Raw genomic sequence first — 16614 nt, 5'->3', positions numbered from 1 at the left:
CAGGTGTAAATGTCTCTCCGAACTACAGTCCAATCATATTGGATATGGCCTTGTGCAAAATATTTCTAAAGTAAGATTTTAAGTGTGATTTTGAAGTCCCACAGATAAAAATAGGTAGGGGGGATAAAATGAAGGGGGAATAAAACATTCTCATGATGAGCACTAACAGAGAGTTGAAGATGTGGAATGGATAGATACTGTACTTACGGATGGATTTTTCCTTGAGGGAGCTCTGTGACGACCTCCTCTGTGGTCGACAGGTATCTGGCTTCTGCAGCCACGGAGGCTCAGGAGAGGATGGAGAGCCAGGTGGCTGAGAGTCCCAGGAGTCTGTGTCCCTGTACATGGAGGACAGAGGAAAGGACAGGGGCAGGCTGAGGGCTGCGTGGAGGGGAAGAAACACAGATGACACTGCCATGGGTCTCTCACACTGCTCCTGTACTGGAGGGTCAGTCCTGCTATCTTCCTGGATAACCAGCTCAACCTCGCCCCCTAGCGCCTGAGAGTCTAAACTCAGGTCTGTATCAGTAATAGTGTAACGATCAGGGTTACTTCTCCCACTGCCAATTTGTGCTTCACTCGTGTGTTTGCGATGATTCAGAGACAACGGGCTGAAGCGCTGGGTGTCTGCAGTAGGGGAGCCCCAGCCTTTGACGATGGGGGTCACAGGCGGCTGCAGCTCGATGAAGGTCAGAGTCTCCTGCTGACACACAGCGATGTGCTTGTGGTGGCACTGCCGCAGGAGAGGCCTGTCGTCCTGGGCCTCGCTCAAAGCCTGGGACTCGCCTGAGACCGGGATCCACATGCTGGGGCTCTTTCCTCGGAAACGGAAGGCGTGTAGGTGAGGCTGGAAGTCAGGGAGAGGGAAGAATCCATACCCGGGTAGCATGACTGAGAGAACACATGGGAGCTGTAGAAGAAAGGAGAAAAAGTGTTTGCCAACATAGTATCCTCTTGCCATATCTGGTAAAACAGCACCCACTGTAGGCTATATTGTATTCACTTATCTCTATTAAACACTTCATCATTTGGTCTCTCATTCAGGCTTCCCTCTATAGAAGGCATGAAATGCAGTTGAGCGGGTCGAGAACTTCAAGTTCCTCAGTGTCCAAATCATTAAGGACTTAAAATGGTCCAATCACACGGGCACAGTTGTGAAGAAGGCGCAACAGCACCTCTTCCCCAACAGGAAGTTGAAAAGGTTTGGCATGGGCCCTCAAATCCTCAAAAAATTCTACAGCTGCACCATTGAGAGCATATTGACTGTCTGTATCACTGCTTGGTATGGAAACAGCACTCCCCTCGATCGCATGGCGCTACAGAGGGTGGAGTGGACAGCCCAGTGCATCACTGGGGCCAAGCTCCCTGCCATCCAGGACCTCTATGTCAGGCGGTGTGAAAGGAAGGCCCAGAAAATCGACACCAGCCCAGAAAAAAGACACCAGCCACCCAAGCCATTGACTGTTCTCTCTGCTTCCGCACGGCAAGCGGTACCATCGCAGCATGTCTGACACCAACAGGCTCCTGAACAGCTTCTATCCCCAAGCCATAAGACTGCTAAATAGCTAACCGAACGGATACACGGACTGTCTGAGTTGACCCTTGTATTTTATTTATTTATTTGCACTGAGAGGACTTTTTTGCACACTCACAGGACTCTACACACTCACGCACACTGACACTCCAACACACACATAACATTCACACACATTTAAACTGACTCTACACACACACACTCACATACAATCATCATTTACGATGCTGCTACTCTGTTTATCATATATCCTGATGCCCAGTCACCGTACTCCTACACATATCTAAAGTGCCTTCAGAAAGTATTCATACCCCTTGACTTATTCCACATTTTGCTGTGTTAAAGCCTGAATTCAAAATGGAAAAAATATATTTATTCTACTCATAATACCTCATAATGACGAAGTTAAAATATGTTTTTAGAAATGTTTGCAAATGTATAAAAAATGAAATACAGAAATATCTATTCACACCCCTGAGTCACTACTTTCTAGAAGCACCTTTGGCAGCGATTATAGCTCTTTCTGGGTAAGTCATTCTGGGTAAGTCTCTAAGAGCTTTCCACACCTGTATTGTACAACATTTGCCCATTATTCTTAAACAAATTATTCAAGCTCTGTCAAATTGGTTGTTGATCATTGCTAGACACCACTTTCAGATCTTGCCATAGATTTTCAAGTAGATTTAAGTCAAAACTGTCCCTCGACCACTCAGGAGCATTCACTGTCTTCTTGGTAAGCAATTCCAGTGTAGATTTGGCCTTGTTTTTTAGGTTATTGTCCTGCTGAAAGGTGAAATAATCTCCCAGTGCCTGGTGGAAAGCAGACTGAATCAGGTTTTCCTCTAGGATTTTGCCAGTGCTTACCTCCATTCCATTTCAACAAATAAAGTAAATGTAAAATGCACATTAACATCATCAGTCTAATAATTTTCCCATAATCTCAAACTGTTCCCTTTTAATTTCTACAATGCTTAATTTAGCCCTAAACATATAGGCCAATTCACACGAGTGTAAGGGGTTAAGATGACCTAGCATGACTCAATGTTTGCATACTGTTGCTAAGGCATTCCATGGAGTTCATCAGTGACTGCACGAGGCCAATCTTATACACAAACATTGCTTTCAGTTTGTGTATGCCAAAACAAACCAATCAGGTCCCCTGCACTCATAATTGTCCTGGTTTTGTAATGTATACTTTTAACAAATTGAATATTGCTTGTGATATTTTCCGTTTGTTGTATCTCTCACTCACTATGTACAGTGAGGGAAAAAAGTATTTGATCCCCTGCTGATTTTGTACGTTTGCCCACTGACAAAGAAATGATCAGTCTATAATTTTAATGGTAGGTTTATTTGAACAGTGAGAGACAGAATAACAACAACAAAATCCAGAAAACAACGCATGTCAAAAATGTTATAAATTGATTTGCATTTTAATGAGGGAAATAAGTATTTGACCCCTCTGCAAAACATGACTTAGTACTTGGTGGCAAAACCCTTGTTGGCAATCACAGAGGTAAGACGTTTCTTGTAGTTGGCCACCAGGTTTGCACACATCTCAGGAGGGATTTTGTCCCACTCCTCTTTGCAGATCTTCTCCAAGTCATTAAGGTTTCGAGGCTGACGTTTGGCAACTCGAACCTTCAGCTCCCTCCACAGATTTTCTATGGGATTAAGGTTTGGAGACTGGCTAGGCCACTCCAGGACCTTAATGTGCTTCTTCTTGAGCCACTCCTTTGTTGCCTTGGCCGTGTGTTTTGGGTCATTGTCATGCTTGAATACCCATCCACGACCCATTTTCAATGCCCTGGCTGAGGGAAGGAGGTTCTCACCCAAGATTTGACGGTACTTGGCCCCGTCCATCGTCCCTTTGATGTGGTGAAGTTGTCCTGTCCCCTTAGCAGAAAAACACCCCCAAAGCATAATGTTTCCACCTTCATGTTTGACGGTGGGGATGGTGTTCTTGGGGTCATAGGCAGCATTCCTCCTCCTCCAAACACGGCGAGTTGAGTTGATGCCAAATAGCTCGATTTTGGTCTCATCTGACCACAACACTTTCACCCAGTTCTCCTCTGAATCATTCAGATGTTCATTGGCATACTTCAGACGGGCATGTATATGTGCTTTCTTGAGCAGGAGGACCTTGCGGGCGCTGCAGCATTTCAGGGATTCACGGCGTAGTGTGTTACCAATTGTTTTCTTGGTGACTATGGTCCCAGCTGCCTTGAGATCATTGACAAGATCCTCCCGTGTAATTCTGGGCTGATTCCTCACCGTTCTCATGATCATTGCAACTCCACGAGGTGAGATCTTGCATGGAGCCCCAGGCCGAGGGAGATTGACAGTTATTTTGTGTTTCTTCCATTTGCGAATAATTGCACCAACTGTTGTCACCTTCTCACCAAGCTGCTTGGCGATGGTCTTGTAGCCCATTCCAGCCTTGTGTAGGTCTACAATCTTGTCCCTGACATCCTTGGAGAGCTGTTTGGTCTTGGCCATGGTGGAGAGTTTGGAATCTGATTGATTGATTGCTTCTGTGGACAGGTGTCTTTTATACAGGTAACAAGCTGAGATTAGGAGCACTCCCTTTAAGAGTGTGCTCCTAATCTCAGCTCGTTACCTGTATAAAAGACACCTTGCGGGCGCTGCAGCATTTCAGTCCTTCACGGCGTAGTGTGTTACCAATTGTTTTCTTGGTGACTATGGTCCCAGCTGCCTTGAGATCATTGACAAGATCCTCCCGTGTAGTTCTGGGCTGATTCCTCACCGTTCTCATGATCATTGCAACTCCACGAGGTGAGATCTTGCATGGAGCCCCAGGCCGAGGGAGATTGACAGTTATTTTGTGTTTCTTCCATTTGCGAATAATTGCACCAACTGTTGTCACCTTCTCACTGTTCAAATAAACCTACCATTAAAATTATAGACTGATAATTTCTTTGTCAGTGGCCAAACGTACAAAATCAGCAGGGGATCAAATACTTTTTTCCCTCACTGTAACAATCTGTTGTGGGCAGTGTGAAAGATATACTCGCTAAGGAAGAAGTCTGTTCATTGGAGCACAATGGAGGTTGAACATGGACACATGCATAGGAGTGTGCCACCCCCCACCCCCCCCCCCCGGTCTGGCCCTGTGCGGCTGCTGAGCCATGTCTTCCTGCTCTAATTAAAGACTGCTCCACACACAGCTCTCAGCCCCCTGTATTTATCCTCCACACACACACACCTCCTTCATCTACAGATGGCATGCCGAGCCAGGCCAGAGCCACAACAGACACACACACATTCAGCCAGAACCCTTCAACAGACGGCCAAACCAAGTGAGACTATATCTTCAGCCCCTGTCACCTTTCACTTTTTCACCCTTTCACCTGAGAATATAGATCCATCTTTCTCTCACAGTGTTTAACCTTTAACCTGGATGTTATGACATGACTAGTGGTCAAGAGATTCAGAGAGAGAGAGAGAGGAGGGAGAAAGAGAGTCACAGTCTGGGCCATTGACCCACAAATGATTCACCCAATGACAAATGAAAAAGAGGTCTGCAGTTTATGCTAGTGTTACTAACTATAAGAAAATGATGAACAGTGAGGGATATTATTGGAATGTACATGAGTTTTCAAAGCCAGACATCCAGTGAGTGAGTATGATTACCATTTATATTAGTGTCTTGGGGTAGTGGAGTATTGAATTGAATCAATTTGAAACTACTTCCAGACCTTCATAATGCTTGAAAGTTTCTCACCACAGACCTTCATAATGCTGTGAAAGTTTCTCACCACAGACCTTTATAATGCTGTGATAGTTTCTCACCACAGACCTTTATAATGCTGTGATAGTTTCTCACCACAGACTTCATTGATATACTCAGAGGGCAGCCTCTTTTTAATCTGTCTTTTCATACTGCACCCCTCCTCACTGCACAGGCAATCCTCCCCGCCGCTCTCTACTCAAACACCACTCAGGTAACAGGCACAGGCTCCCAGTTAAAGAGAGAGACACACACACACACACACACAGACCCACACACGGACGCACACCTGCTGCACAAACAGCTCCTTCTCCTTTCACACAACCACACCCGCTCATGAGTGCACAGATCGGCAAGTTGAGGCCCTCTCTGCCTCGCACACACGCACTCACGAACGCACACATAAATGCAGACACAATCGGTTGCCTGTTCCCTGCTTTAGACAAAGGCTTTCTTTATCCTTATGGCTCAGGGTAGGTTGCCTGGTACACAGAATATCTGAGAGGGTGTGGGAACTGTTTGTGATCCTTACACACTAAGCTAGAGTAGAGTCAACTACTCTCACAGTAAATGAATGCATCTTGAATACATACAGTAACCTCTGTAATTATTCGGGCAGTGAAGCATTTTTTCTTCTTTTGGCTCTATACTTCAAAATGTTGGATATGAGGTTAAAGTCCCGACTGTCAGTTTTAATTTTAGGGTTATTTCATCCATATCGGGTGAACCATTTAGAAATTACAGCACTTTTTGTACATAGTCCCTTCATTTTAGGGGACCAAAAGTATTGGGACAAATTCACCCTGTAAATGCAGTGGATATACAGTGCATTCGGAAAGTATTCAGACCCCTTGACATTTTCCACATTATGTTACATTACAGCTTTATTCTAAAATGGATTAAATAGTTTTTTCCCCCTCATCAATCTACACACAATACCCCATAATGAAAAAGCAAAAAACTGGTTTTTAGACATTTTTGCAAATGTATAAAAAAATAAAAAAAACAGAAATATCACATTTACATAAGTATTCAGTACTTTGTTGAAACACCTTTGGCAGCGATTACAGCCTTGAGTCTTCTTGAGTATGACGCTACAAGCTTGGCACACCTGTATTTAGGGAGTTTTTCCCATTGTTCTCTGCAGATCCTCTCAAGATCTGTCAGGTTGGATGGGGAGCGTTGCTGCACAGCTATTTTCAGGTCTCTCCAGAGATGTTCGATCGGGTTCAAGTCCGGGCTCTGGCTGGGCCACTCAAGGACATTCAGAGACTTTTCCCAAAGCCACTCCTGCGTTGTCTTGGCTGTGTGCTTAGGGTCATTGTCGTGTTGGAAGGTGAACCTTCGCCCCAGTCTGAGGTCCTGAGCACTCTGGAGCAGGTTTTCATCAAGGATCTCTCTGTACTTTGCTGTGTTCATCTTTCCCTCGATCCTGACTAGTCTCTCAGTCTCTGCCGCTGAAAAACATTCCCACAAGCATGATGCTGCCACCACCATGCCTCACCGTAGGGATGGTGCCAGGTTTCCTCCAGACGTGAAGCTTGGCATTCGGGCCAAAGAGTTCAATCTTGGTTTCATCAGACCAGAGAATCTTGTTTCTCATGGTCTGAGAGTCCTTTAGGTGCCTTTTGGCAAACTCCAAGTGGGCTGTCATGTGCCTTTTACTGAGGAGTGGCTTCCGTCTGGCCACTCTACCATAAAGGCCTGATTGGTGGAGTGCTGCAGAGATGGTTGTCCTACTGGAAGGTTCTCCCATCTCCACAGAGGAACTCTGGAGCTCTTTCAGAGTGACCATCGGGTTCTTGGTCACCTCCCTGACCAAGGCCCTTCTCCCCCGATTGCTCAGTTTGGCCAGGTGGCCAGCTCTAGGAAGAGTCTTGGTGGTTCCAAACTTCTTCCATTTAAGAATGATGGAAGCCACTGTGTTCTTGGGGACCTTCAATGCTGCAGAAATGTTTTGGTACCATTCCCCAGATCTGTGCCTCGACACAATCCTGTCTTGGACAATTCCTTCGACCTCATGGCTCTGACATGCACTGTCAACAGTGCCAAGAGTGTGCAAAGCTGTCATCAAGGCAAAGGGTGGCTATTTGAAGAATCTCAAATATAAAATATATCTTGATTTGTTTAACACTTGTTTGGTTACTACATGATTCCATATGTGTTATTTAATAGTTTTGATGTCTTCACTATTATTCTACAATGTAAAAAATAAAGAAAAACCCTTGAATGAGTAGGTGTGTCCAAACTCTTGACTGGTAGTGTAAGTGAATTTATCCCAATACTTTTGGTCCTCTAAAATGGGGGGACTATGTACAAAAAGTGCTGTAATTTCTAAACTGTTCTCTCGATGGGGATAAAAATAACCTCAAATTAAAGCTGACAGTCTGCACTTTAACCTCATAGTCATTATTTGATTTAGAATCCAAACTTTTGGAGTATAGAGCCAAAAGAAGAAAAAATGCCTCACTGTCCCAATAATTAGGGCACTGTACATGTGGGGAAAACGTTATTACCAAAGCAGTGTGGGATAGTATAAGAGACACATGTTGGCTGACACACACTCAGTTAGTTAGTATGGTTATACACACGTACAATAAGACAGTATCCAGTCTGAGTCTATAACCTGTTGATATCCAGTCTACAACTGTGTTGGGCCCCAAAACCTTAGGCTGTCGCTACTATCATACAGCAAAACATGTAATATGTAACACCCTGCAACCCTGCAAGGTCTGCACATTCCATCTAGGCACCTCATCTACTGATAGCTACCAACAAGGTAATCTCCATAAATACATCCGAGTAAGTTATGTATTTCATGCACTCATTACATTTCCATTCATTCAATTCAAAAGCGTATAATTTGCCTTTGGTATTAAAGTGTTATTTGGGAGTGTTATGGACTTTGGTGTAGGTGTTTTCTCTGTAATTTTTGTATTTCTACTAGCATCTCTTTTGATTATGATTAAGAACAGTGTTCGTAATTTTGTGGCATAATCCCGTATCTGACTCATATATCATGGATATGACCATAAATTCAATTATGATTCAAGTCTCCATGCCTGTATCATCAGACACTTTAAGTTAGCTTGTTTGCCGTTTGGCAGGACAGACCATAGAGATAGAACAAAGTGTGATCTCTATGGGATAGATATGGTAATAATGTTATCATGGGATTCACGGCAGTTAAACAAATACATTGTGACTGTGGTAATAATAGGGTATGATGACTGGTGGCACTGTTGGGATTGATTAACAGCCTTACAACAGTCAACACTATTTCAAAAGACAGTCCTCCTTAATCTCAGTCAACTTGCATAAATCTCTCTGTATCTCTTCCCAGTTTCAAAGGGAAACCGTAAGTCAGGGGACAGACAGAGACCTGTCCTGAAGATGGAGTCTTGCGTCTCCTCCCCCATGTCCCTTGTCCAGAGTTATGGGGTCTGTATTGGGATGAGTGTGTTTGAGCAGGCGGAGCAGAGTGGCCTGGCGGTGTGGTGTGACCCCATCCTGTGTGTGTGTGAGAAGATAGTGAAGCCCTGTCACATCGTGACATTAATTGCCCTGCAGTAGACTGGGGGACTCTGCCACTATGCCATAGACATCCTATATACTCTATGTGACATCACGGCACAATTGGCTATGCTGGTGAGGCAGCGCCATATCATTTAAATGACCAGACTGGGCATTCCCATTCAAGGTAAGTTCTAGTAATTATATTTCTATGGGCAAAGTGGTATCTGACTATGTACAGTATGAAATATTGAGGGTATAGAACTCTGAAGGAGATTATCAAACCTTTCCTCCACTAGCACTGAGAATAATGTGAGGAGATTAATTCAGGATTGGATACTGAGATGAAAATGACATGAAATGTATTTATAATGAAACCCCACCTGAAAAGCCATTGCAACTTATAACACTCTGAACCACTTACTGCGACCAGTCCCTCAAAATCAAAAGACTAAAGTGTCAAGTCGTTGATATGAATGGCTGGGTAGATGTTTTTAAAAAGGGGTATTCTGATTTTTCCTTGTCTGCTGTGTGCACCCACAGGTGAGGTTCTCTGAGGCCATGGATGGGAAAGAAAGACCCCTTAATGTTGACAATTGGTGTGGGTCCTAAGCCTGTTCAGATCCTAGGGCAGCTACTCCTTCCCTTTTAAGACATACTGACAACCTGGCTTACCCTGACACAAAGAACTGACATACAGGGAGAACTTTGGTGGATGGACGCACACCTGAGCATAGCGAGAGAGTGATTTTAGCTGTCTTTGATTAGAGGGACACAACATTAGAAAGATTTCCTGTTGAGTATATGACCTCCGACAAACTCGGCAAAGAGTCGGGATCCTAGCTAACAGACAGCACAAACAACAATATATTATTTAAAAGTCCGCAAAAATGTGGAGCCTCTCGCATGTAAACAATAAGACATCTGCAGCTTTGCCTTCCCCCTCTTGGTGCACCAGCACATCCTGTCCCCTCCACAATAATATCCCCCCTGTCAAAGAGACAGACTGTGTGAGGTAGATGAGCAGCAGACACAGACTCGGCTTAGTCAGGAGGGTGAGTTTCAAACCTGGGGTTCAAATACTATTTGAAATCATTTCAAATACTTTAGCTGTGCTTGATTGAGCGTCCATGTTGCAATGAACCAATAGAAAAGTCCCAAAAGTGTAATCCCCGCCCACCTGACACTCCAGGCAGGGTAAAGCCAACCCTCAAAATATTTGAAAGATTTTAAATTGTATTTGAACCCAGGTGGGTTGAGTTTATAAAGGAAGTAATCTTATTAAAGGCCGATTTCTTTTCTCAATTCAGATATCAAAATATTAGCTGTTATTTATTTGTATTGATCTGTTCATTTATCCAGGTTAGTCTCATTGAGATGAAATGTATTTTGCAAGATGCTGCCTAATAAATGGGGATAACTGGCTATTTACATTATGTCTTCATCTAGGAATAGCACTGAATTCAGGTGAATGCCATAATATTGAATTGTAAAAAGCAGACTACGGATGAACTGAAGCCCTGTCATCACAAAGCGAACGGAAGCCCTGAGACTTTTCAACAACCCTGTGTGAGAATCCACATCGTCGTAATAACGGACTGCACTGTTTCTTTGACTATGGTAGATCCCAAATATTGGATGCTGTGATGAGGTGATTTTGAAGGAGTCAGACGCAGTAGGGTAATTCACAGCATAACAGAATTTATTCGGAACCACAGAGTTACGCAGTAATGTGTAAAAACTATCCAGTGCGCTAAACAGGCGCACTGGAAATTACAAGGCACACAGGGAATATTCCCGGCGATACAAAATACACGGAGCTCCACCGAGCTTCTCTCTCCTCCACAATAAACAATCACACACAAAGACAAAGGGGCAGAGGGAACACTTATACAGGTACTGATGAGTGGATATGAACCAGGTGTGTATAATAAACAAGACAAAACAAATGGAATGATGAGATGAGGAGCGGCAGTGGCTAGAAGGCCGGTGACAACGAACGCCGAAGCCTGCCCGAACAAGGAGAGGAGGCAGCCTCGGAGGAAGTCGTGACAGATGCATTGTGAAGGCCTTAAATAACGTATGACTTTGAAAAGTAAGGCAAAGGAATCTTGCCCAGGTTCTGTTATTAATGTGTTATTTACATTTAGTTCAGATCCACTCAAACAGCTTTCTGCACACAAACGGTCAATCAAAGATTGTTTAATTCAGATCTGATCATGTGTCAGAACTTGTACATGTACTTCGAACATTCTGCTGATGCATCTGTGGTATTCATCCACTTCCCTCTTTCTCTGCTGCAGTTTCGATCCAAGACAGCATTTTTTGTCCTTCTCTCTCCATTATTATCTGGACAGGTATGGACAAGTCAACTGAGTGCTGCTTGTTTTGAAACATGATTGGGGTAGGTGGAGAACCAACCTCAAAGTTGACTATGCTGGCAGGTACCTAGTGGTTAAGCGTGTTGCGCCAGTAACTGAAAGATTGCTGGTACGAATCCCCAACCTGACTAGGTGAAAAATCTGTTTATGTGCCCTTGAGCAAGGCACTTAACCGTAATTGCTCCTGTAAATTCCTCTGTATAAGAGCATCTGCTAAAATATATGCAGTAGGTCTTGCAGGAATATTTGCTTTGCATGTAGGGGGAAGGTACAAACTATTTTTAAAAAAAGAATGAAAGAGCACAGCATCATTAGGATTAGGAGGTGAATTGGAATCAGGCTAAATGCCAATATTTGAACATTTCAAAGGACAAACTCCATAGTTCTCTCTCAAGTTGGCGTATAAATTACAGACGCTGTACCTTGCAGCCATATCTGGGGTTCATGTACAACTTAAGGGATTGTCTCATGAAGAACACTGCACAACTGTCTTTGATTGAAGAACTGTTTAACTTTATTGTAGGACAGAAATGTATTATTGTGCATGAGTGCATATGTGCATGTGTGAAACCCTCCCTATATCATTTTAGATTATGTGAGGCCATAGCCAACTCAGTGGTTGGAACAGCCTGCAGGATTCAGCTTGCAGCAACATTGTCAGGAAGGGCCTTTCACACAACCCCTTGGCCAAGTTTCTTCTCAGCTCTGCTTTATAATTCACATACAGGACCAGGGCCAAGCTTCCCCTCAGCTTTGTTTTATAATTCACATACAGGACCAGGGCCAAGCTTCCCCTCAGCTCTGTTTAATAATTCACATACAAGACCAGGGCCAAGCTTCCCCTCAGCTCTGTTTTATAATTCACATACAGGACCAGGGCCAAGCTTCCCCTCAGCTTTGTTTTATAATTCACATACAGGACCAGGGTCAAGCTTCCCCTCAGCTCTGTTTTATAATTCACATACAGGACCAGGGCCAAGCTTCCCCCCTCAGCTTTGTTTTATAATTCACATACAGGACCAGGGCCAAGCTTCCCCTCAGCTCTGTTTAATAATTCACATACAAGACCAGGGCCAAGCTTCCCCTCAGCTCTGTTTTATAATTAACATACAGGACCAGGGCCAAGCTTCCCCTCAGCTCTGCTTTCAAATTCAAATCAAATCAAATCAAATTGTATTTGCCACATGCGCCGAATACAACAGGTGTAGACATTACCGTGAAATGCTTACTTACAGCCCTTAACCAACAATGCATTTATTTCTTAATAAAAAGTTAAATAAAACAACAACAAAAAAGTGTTGAGAAAAAAAGAGCAGAAGTAAAGTAAAATAACAGTAGGGAAGCTATATACAAGGGGGTACCGGTGCAGAGTTAATGTGCGGGGGCACTGGCTAGTTGAGGTAGTTGAGGTAATATGTACATGTGGGTAGAGTTAAAGTGACCATGCATAAATAATTAACAGAGCAGCAGCAGCGTAAAAACATGGGGTGGGGGTGCAAATAGTCCGGGTAGCCATGATTAGCTGTTCAGGAGTCTTATGGCTTGGGGGTAGAAGCTGTTGAGAATCCTTTTGGACCTAGACTTGGCGCTCCGGTACCGCTTGCCGTGCGGTAGAAGAGAGAACAGTCTATGACTAGGGTGGCTGGAGTCTTTGACAATTTTGAGGGCCTTCCTCTGACACCGCCTGGTATAGAGGTCCTGGATGGCAGGAAGCTTGGCCTCAGTGATGTACTGGGCCGTACGCACTACCCTCTGTAGTGCCTTGCGGTCAGAGGCCGAGCAGTTGCTATACCAGGCGGTGATGCAACCAGTCAGGATGCTCTCGATGGTGCAGCTGCAGAACTTTTTGAGGATCTGAGGACCCATGCCAAATCTTTTCAGTCTCCTGCAGGGGAATAGGCTTTGTCGTGCCCTCTTCACAACTGTCTTGGTGTGTTTGGACCATGATAGTTTGTTGGTGATGTGGACACCAAGGAAGCTCTCAACCTGTTCCACTACAGCCCCGTCGATGAGAATGGGGGCGTGCTCAGTCCTCTTTTTTTTCCTGTAGTCCACAATCATCTCCTTTGTCTTGGTCACGTTGAGGGAGAGGTTGTTATCCTGGCACCACACGGCCAGGTCTCTGACCTCCTCCCTATAGGCTGTCTCATCGTTGTCGGTGATCAGGCCTACCACTGTTGTGTCGTCGGCAAACTTAATGATGGTGTTGGAGTCGTGCCTGGCCATGCAGTCATGGGTGAACAGGGAGTACAGGAGGGGACTGAGCACGCACCCCTGAGGGGCCCCCGTGTTGAGGACCAGGGCTAAGCTTCCCCTCAGCTCTGCTTTATAATTCACATACAGGACCACCACTCACACTCATAAGCAAAAGGAGAAACAGACAAGTTTGTGAATCTAATGGGTATTTTAAAATATATGTTTTCTGAATACAATCAAAATATGAGATATGATCCAGGGGAAAAAACTGTTTGGTTGTTTTATGTTTTGGAAGTATCATTCCATCCTTTCCATGTTTGATCAATATATGTATCAACATGATGTCACTACAGAAAATGTGTCAAAAAATAATATAATCAAAAGTCACACTTCTTTACAATTGAAAGTATATGTACGTCATCGGGGGCACACTGCCTGCCCTCCAGGACATCTACAGCATACGGTGTCACAGGAAGGCCAAGATGATCATCAAAGACCTCAGCCACCCGAGCCACGGCTTGTTCACCCCACTAACATCTAGAACGCGGAGACAGTACAGGTGCAGCAAAGCTGGGACTGAGAGACTGATAAACAGCTTCTATCTCCAGGCCAGCAGACTGTTAAACATTTACATTTTTTCAATTTTAGTCATTTAGCAGACGCTCTTATCCAGAGCGACTTACAGTTAGTGAGTGCATACATTTTTCATACTGGCCCCCCGTGGGAATCGAACCCACAACCCTGGCGTTGCAAGCGCCATGCTCTACCAACTGAGATCCCTAGCCTGCCTCTGCCCAGTACCCAACAAACAGATCATTACCCTGCCCTGAACCTTAGCCAGCAACATACCACCCTGCATCTCACTGCTGGCTTGCCTCTGAAGCTAAGCAGGGTTGGTCCCTGGATGGGAGACCAGATGCTGCTGGAAGTGGTGTTGGAGGGCCAGTAAGAGGCACTCTTTCCTCTGGTCCCCCCCAAAATATCCCAATACCCCAGGGCAGTGATTGCCCTGTGTAGGGTGCTGTCTTTTGGATGGGATGTTAAACGGGTGTCCTGACCCTGTGGTCAATAGAGATCCCATGGCACTTATCGTAAGAGTCGGGGTGCTAACCCCGGTGTCCTGGCTAAATTCCCAATCTGGCCTTCATGCCACCTAATCATCCCCAGCTTCCAATTGGCTCATTCATCTCCCCTGTAACTATTCCACAGGTTGTTGCTGTAAATGAGAATTTGTTCTCAGTCAACTTACCTGATTAAATAAAATACACTGTCACTAGCCGGCTACCACCCGTAACTTTAACCTGCACCTTAGAGACTGCTGCCCTATGTACAGTACATTCAGACCCCTTTAATTTTTCCACATTTTGTTTTGTTACAGCCTTATTCTAAAATGGATTTAAACAAAAAAAAATATGACAAAGCAAAAACAGGTTTTTAGACGTTTTTGCAAACATATAAAAAAAAGAAAAACTGAAATATCACATTTACATAAGTATTCAGACCCTTTACTCAGTACTTTGTTGAAGCACCTTTGGCAGTGATTACAGCCTCAAGTCTTCTTGGGTATGACGCTACAAGCTTGGGCACACCATTCTTCTCTACAGGGCCTCTCAAGCACTGTCAGGTTGGATGGGGAGTGTCGCTGCACAGCTATTTTCAGGTCTATCCAGAGATGTTTGATCGGGTTCAAGTCCGGGCTCTGGCTGGGCCACTCAAGGACATTCAGAGAGTTGTCCCGAAGCCACTCCTGCGTTGTCTTGGCTGTGTGCTTAGGGTCGTTGTCATGTTGGAAGGTGAACCTTCACCCCAGTCTGAGGTCCTGAGTGCTCTGGAGCAGGTTTTCATTAAGAATCTCTCTGTACTTTGCTCCGTTAATCTTTCCCTCGATCCTGACTAGTCTCTCAGTCCCTGCCGCTGAAAAACATCCCCACAGCATGATGCTGTCACCACCATGCTTAACCGTAGGGATGGTGCCATGTTTCCTCCAGACGTGACGCTTGGCATTCAGGCCAAAGAGTTCAATCTTGGTTTCATCGGACCAGAGAATCTAGTTTCTCATGGTCTGAGAATGCTTTAGGTGCCTTTTGGCAAACTCCAAGCGGGCTGTCATGTGCCTTTTACTGAGGAGTGGCTTCCGTCTGGCCACTCTACCATAAAGGCCTGATTAGTGGAGTGCTGCAGAGATGGGAGAAACTTCCAGAAGGACAACCATCTCCACAGAGGAACTGTGGAGCTCTGTCAGAGTGACCATCGGGTTCTTGGTCACCTCCCTGACCAAGGCCCTTCTAACACGATTGCTCAGTTTGGCCAGGCGGCCAGCTCTAGGAAGAGTCTTGGTGGTTCCAAAATTCTTCCATTTAAGAATGATGGAGGCCACTGTGTTCTTGGGGACCTTCAATGCTGCAGAAATTTTTTGGTACCCTTCCCCAGATCTGTGCCTCGACACAATCCTGTCTCGGAGCTCTACGGACAATTCCTTCGACCTCATGGCTTGGTTTTTCCTCTGACATGCACTGTCAACTGTGGGACCTTATATAAACAGGTGTGTGCCTTTGCAAATCATGTCCAATCAATGTAATTTATTTACATTTTACATTTTAGTCATTTAGCGGATGCTCTTATCCAGAGCGACTTACAGTTAGTAAGTGTTTTTTCATACTGGCCCCCCGTGGGAAACGAACCCACAACCCTGGCGTTGCAAGCGCCATGCTCTACCAACTGAGCTACACGGGGCCCCGTCACAGGTGGACTCAAATCAAATTGTAGAAACAATTCAAGAATGATCAATGGAAACAGGATGCACCTGAGCTCATAGCAAAGTGTCTGAATACTTATGTAAATAAGATATTTTTGTTTTTTATTTTTTATAAATTTGCAAAGATTTCTAAAAACCTGTTTTTGCTTTTTCATTATTGTGTGTAGATTGATGAGGAACATTTTTTATTTAATCAATTTTAGAATAAGGCTGTAACGTAACAAAAAGTGGAAAAAGTCAAGGGGTCTGAATACTTTCCGAATGCACTGTACATAGTCATTGAACAATGGTTACTTTAATAATGTTTACATGCTGTTTTACCCACTTTATATGTATATACTGTATTCTAGTCATGGCTCATCCTACAGTATATAACTACTGCTGTACACACCTTTTCTATAAACAAACTGTCCATACTGTCTATGTCACGTTCGTTGAGTACAGGATTGGACAAAGGTGCAGCGTGGTATGCGTACATGTTTGT

General features: G+C 44.4%; 1 protein-coding gene across 1 annotated transcript in view; it reads right to left on the bottom strand.

Annotated features, from left to right (window-relative positions):
- LOC311147332 (rho guanine nucleotide exchange factor 19-like) overlaps nt 1-16614 on the bottom strand; it is a 39983-nt gene that overhangs the window by 10358 nt on the left and 13011 nt on the right. Inside the window, exon 2 of the mRNA XM_084184021.1 lies at nt 208-910. Within this exon, the coding sequence (XP_084040147.1) occupies nt 208-889 (682 nt within the window). The 5' untranslated portion in view covers nt 890-910. The remainder of the gene's footprint in view (nt 1-207; nt 911-16614) is intronic.

Source organism: Coregonus lavaretus (genome assembly GCF_964263955.1).
Source record: "Coregonus lavaretus genome assembly, chromosome: 20".
NCBI lineage: Eukaryota > Metazoa > Chordata > Actinopteri > Salmoniformes > Salmonidae > Coregonus > Coregonus lavaretus.
The sequence above is the reverse complement of the archived record's forward strand: the minus strand, read 5'-3'. Positions and strand labels throughout refer to the sequence as shown.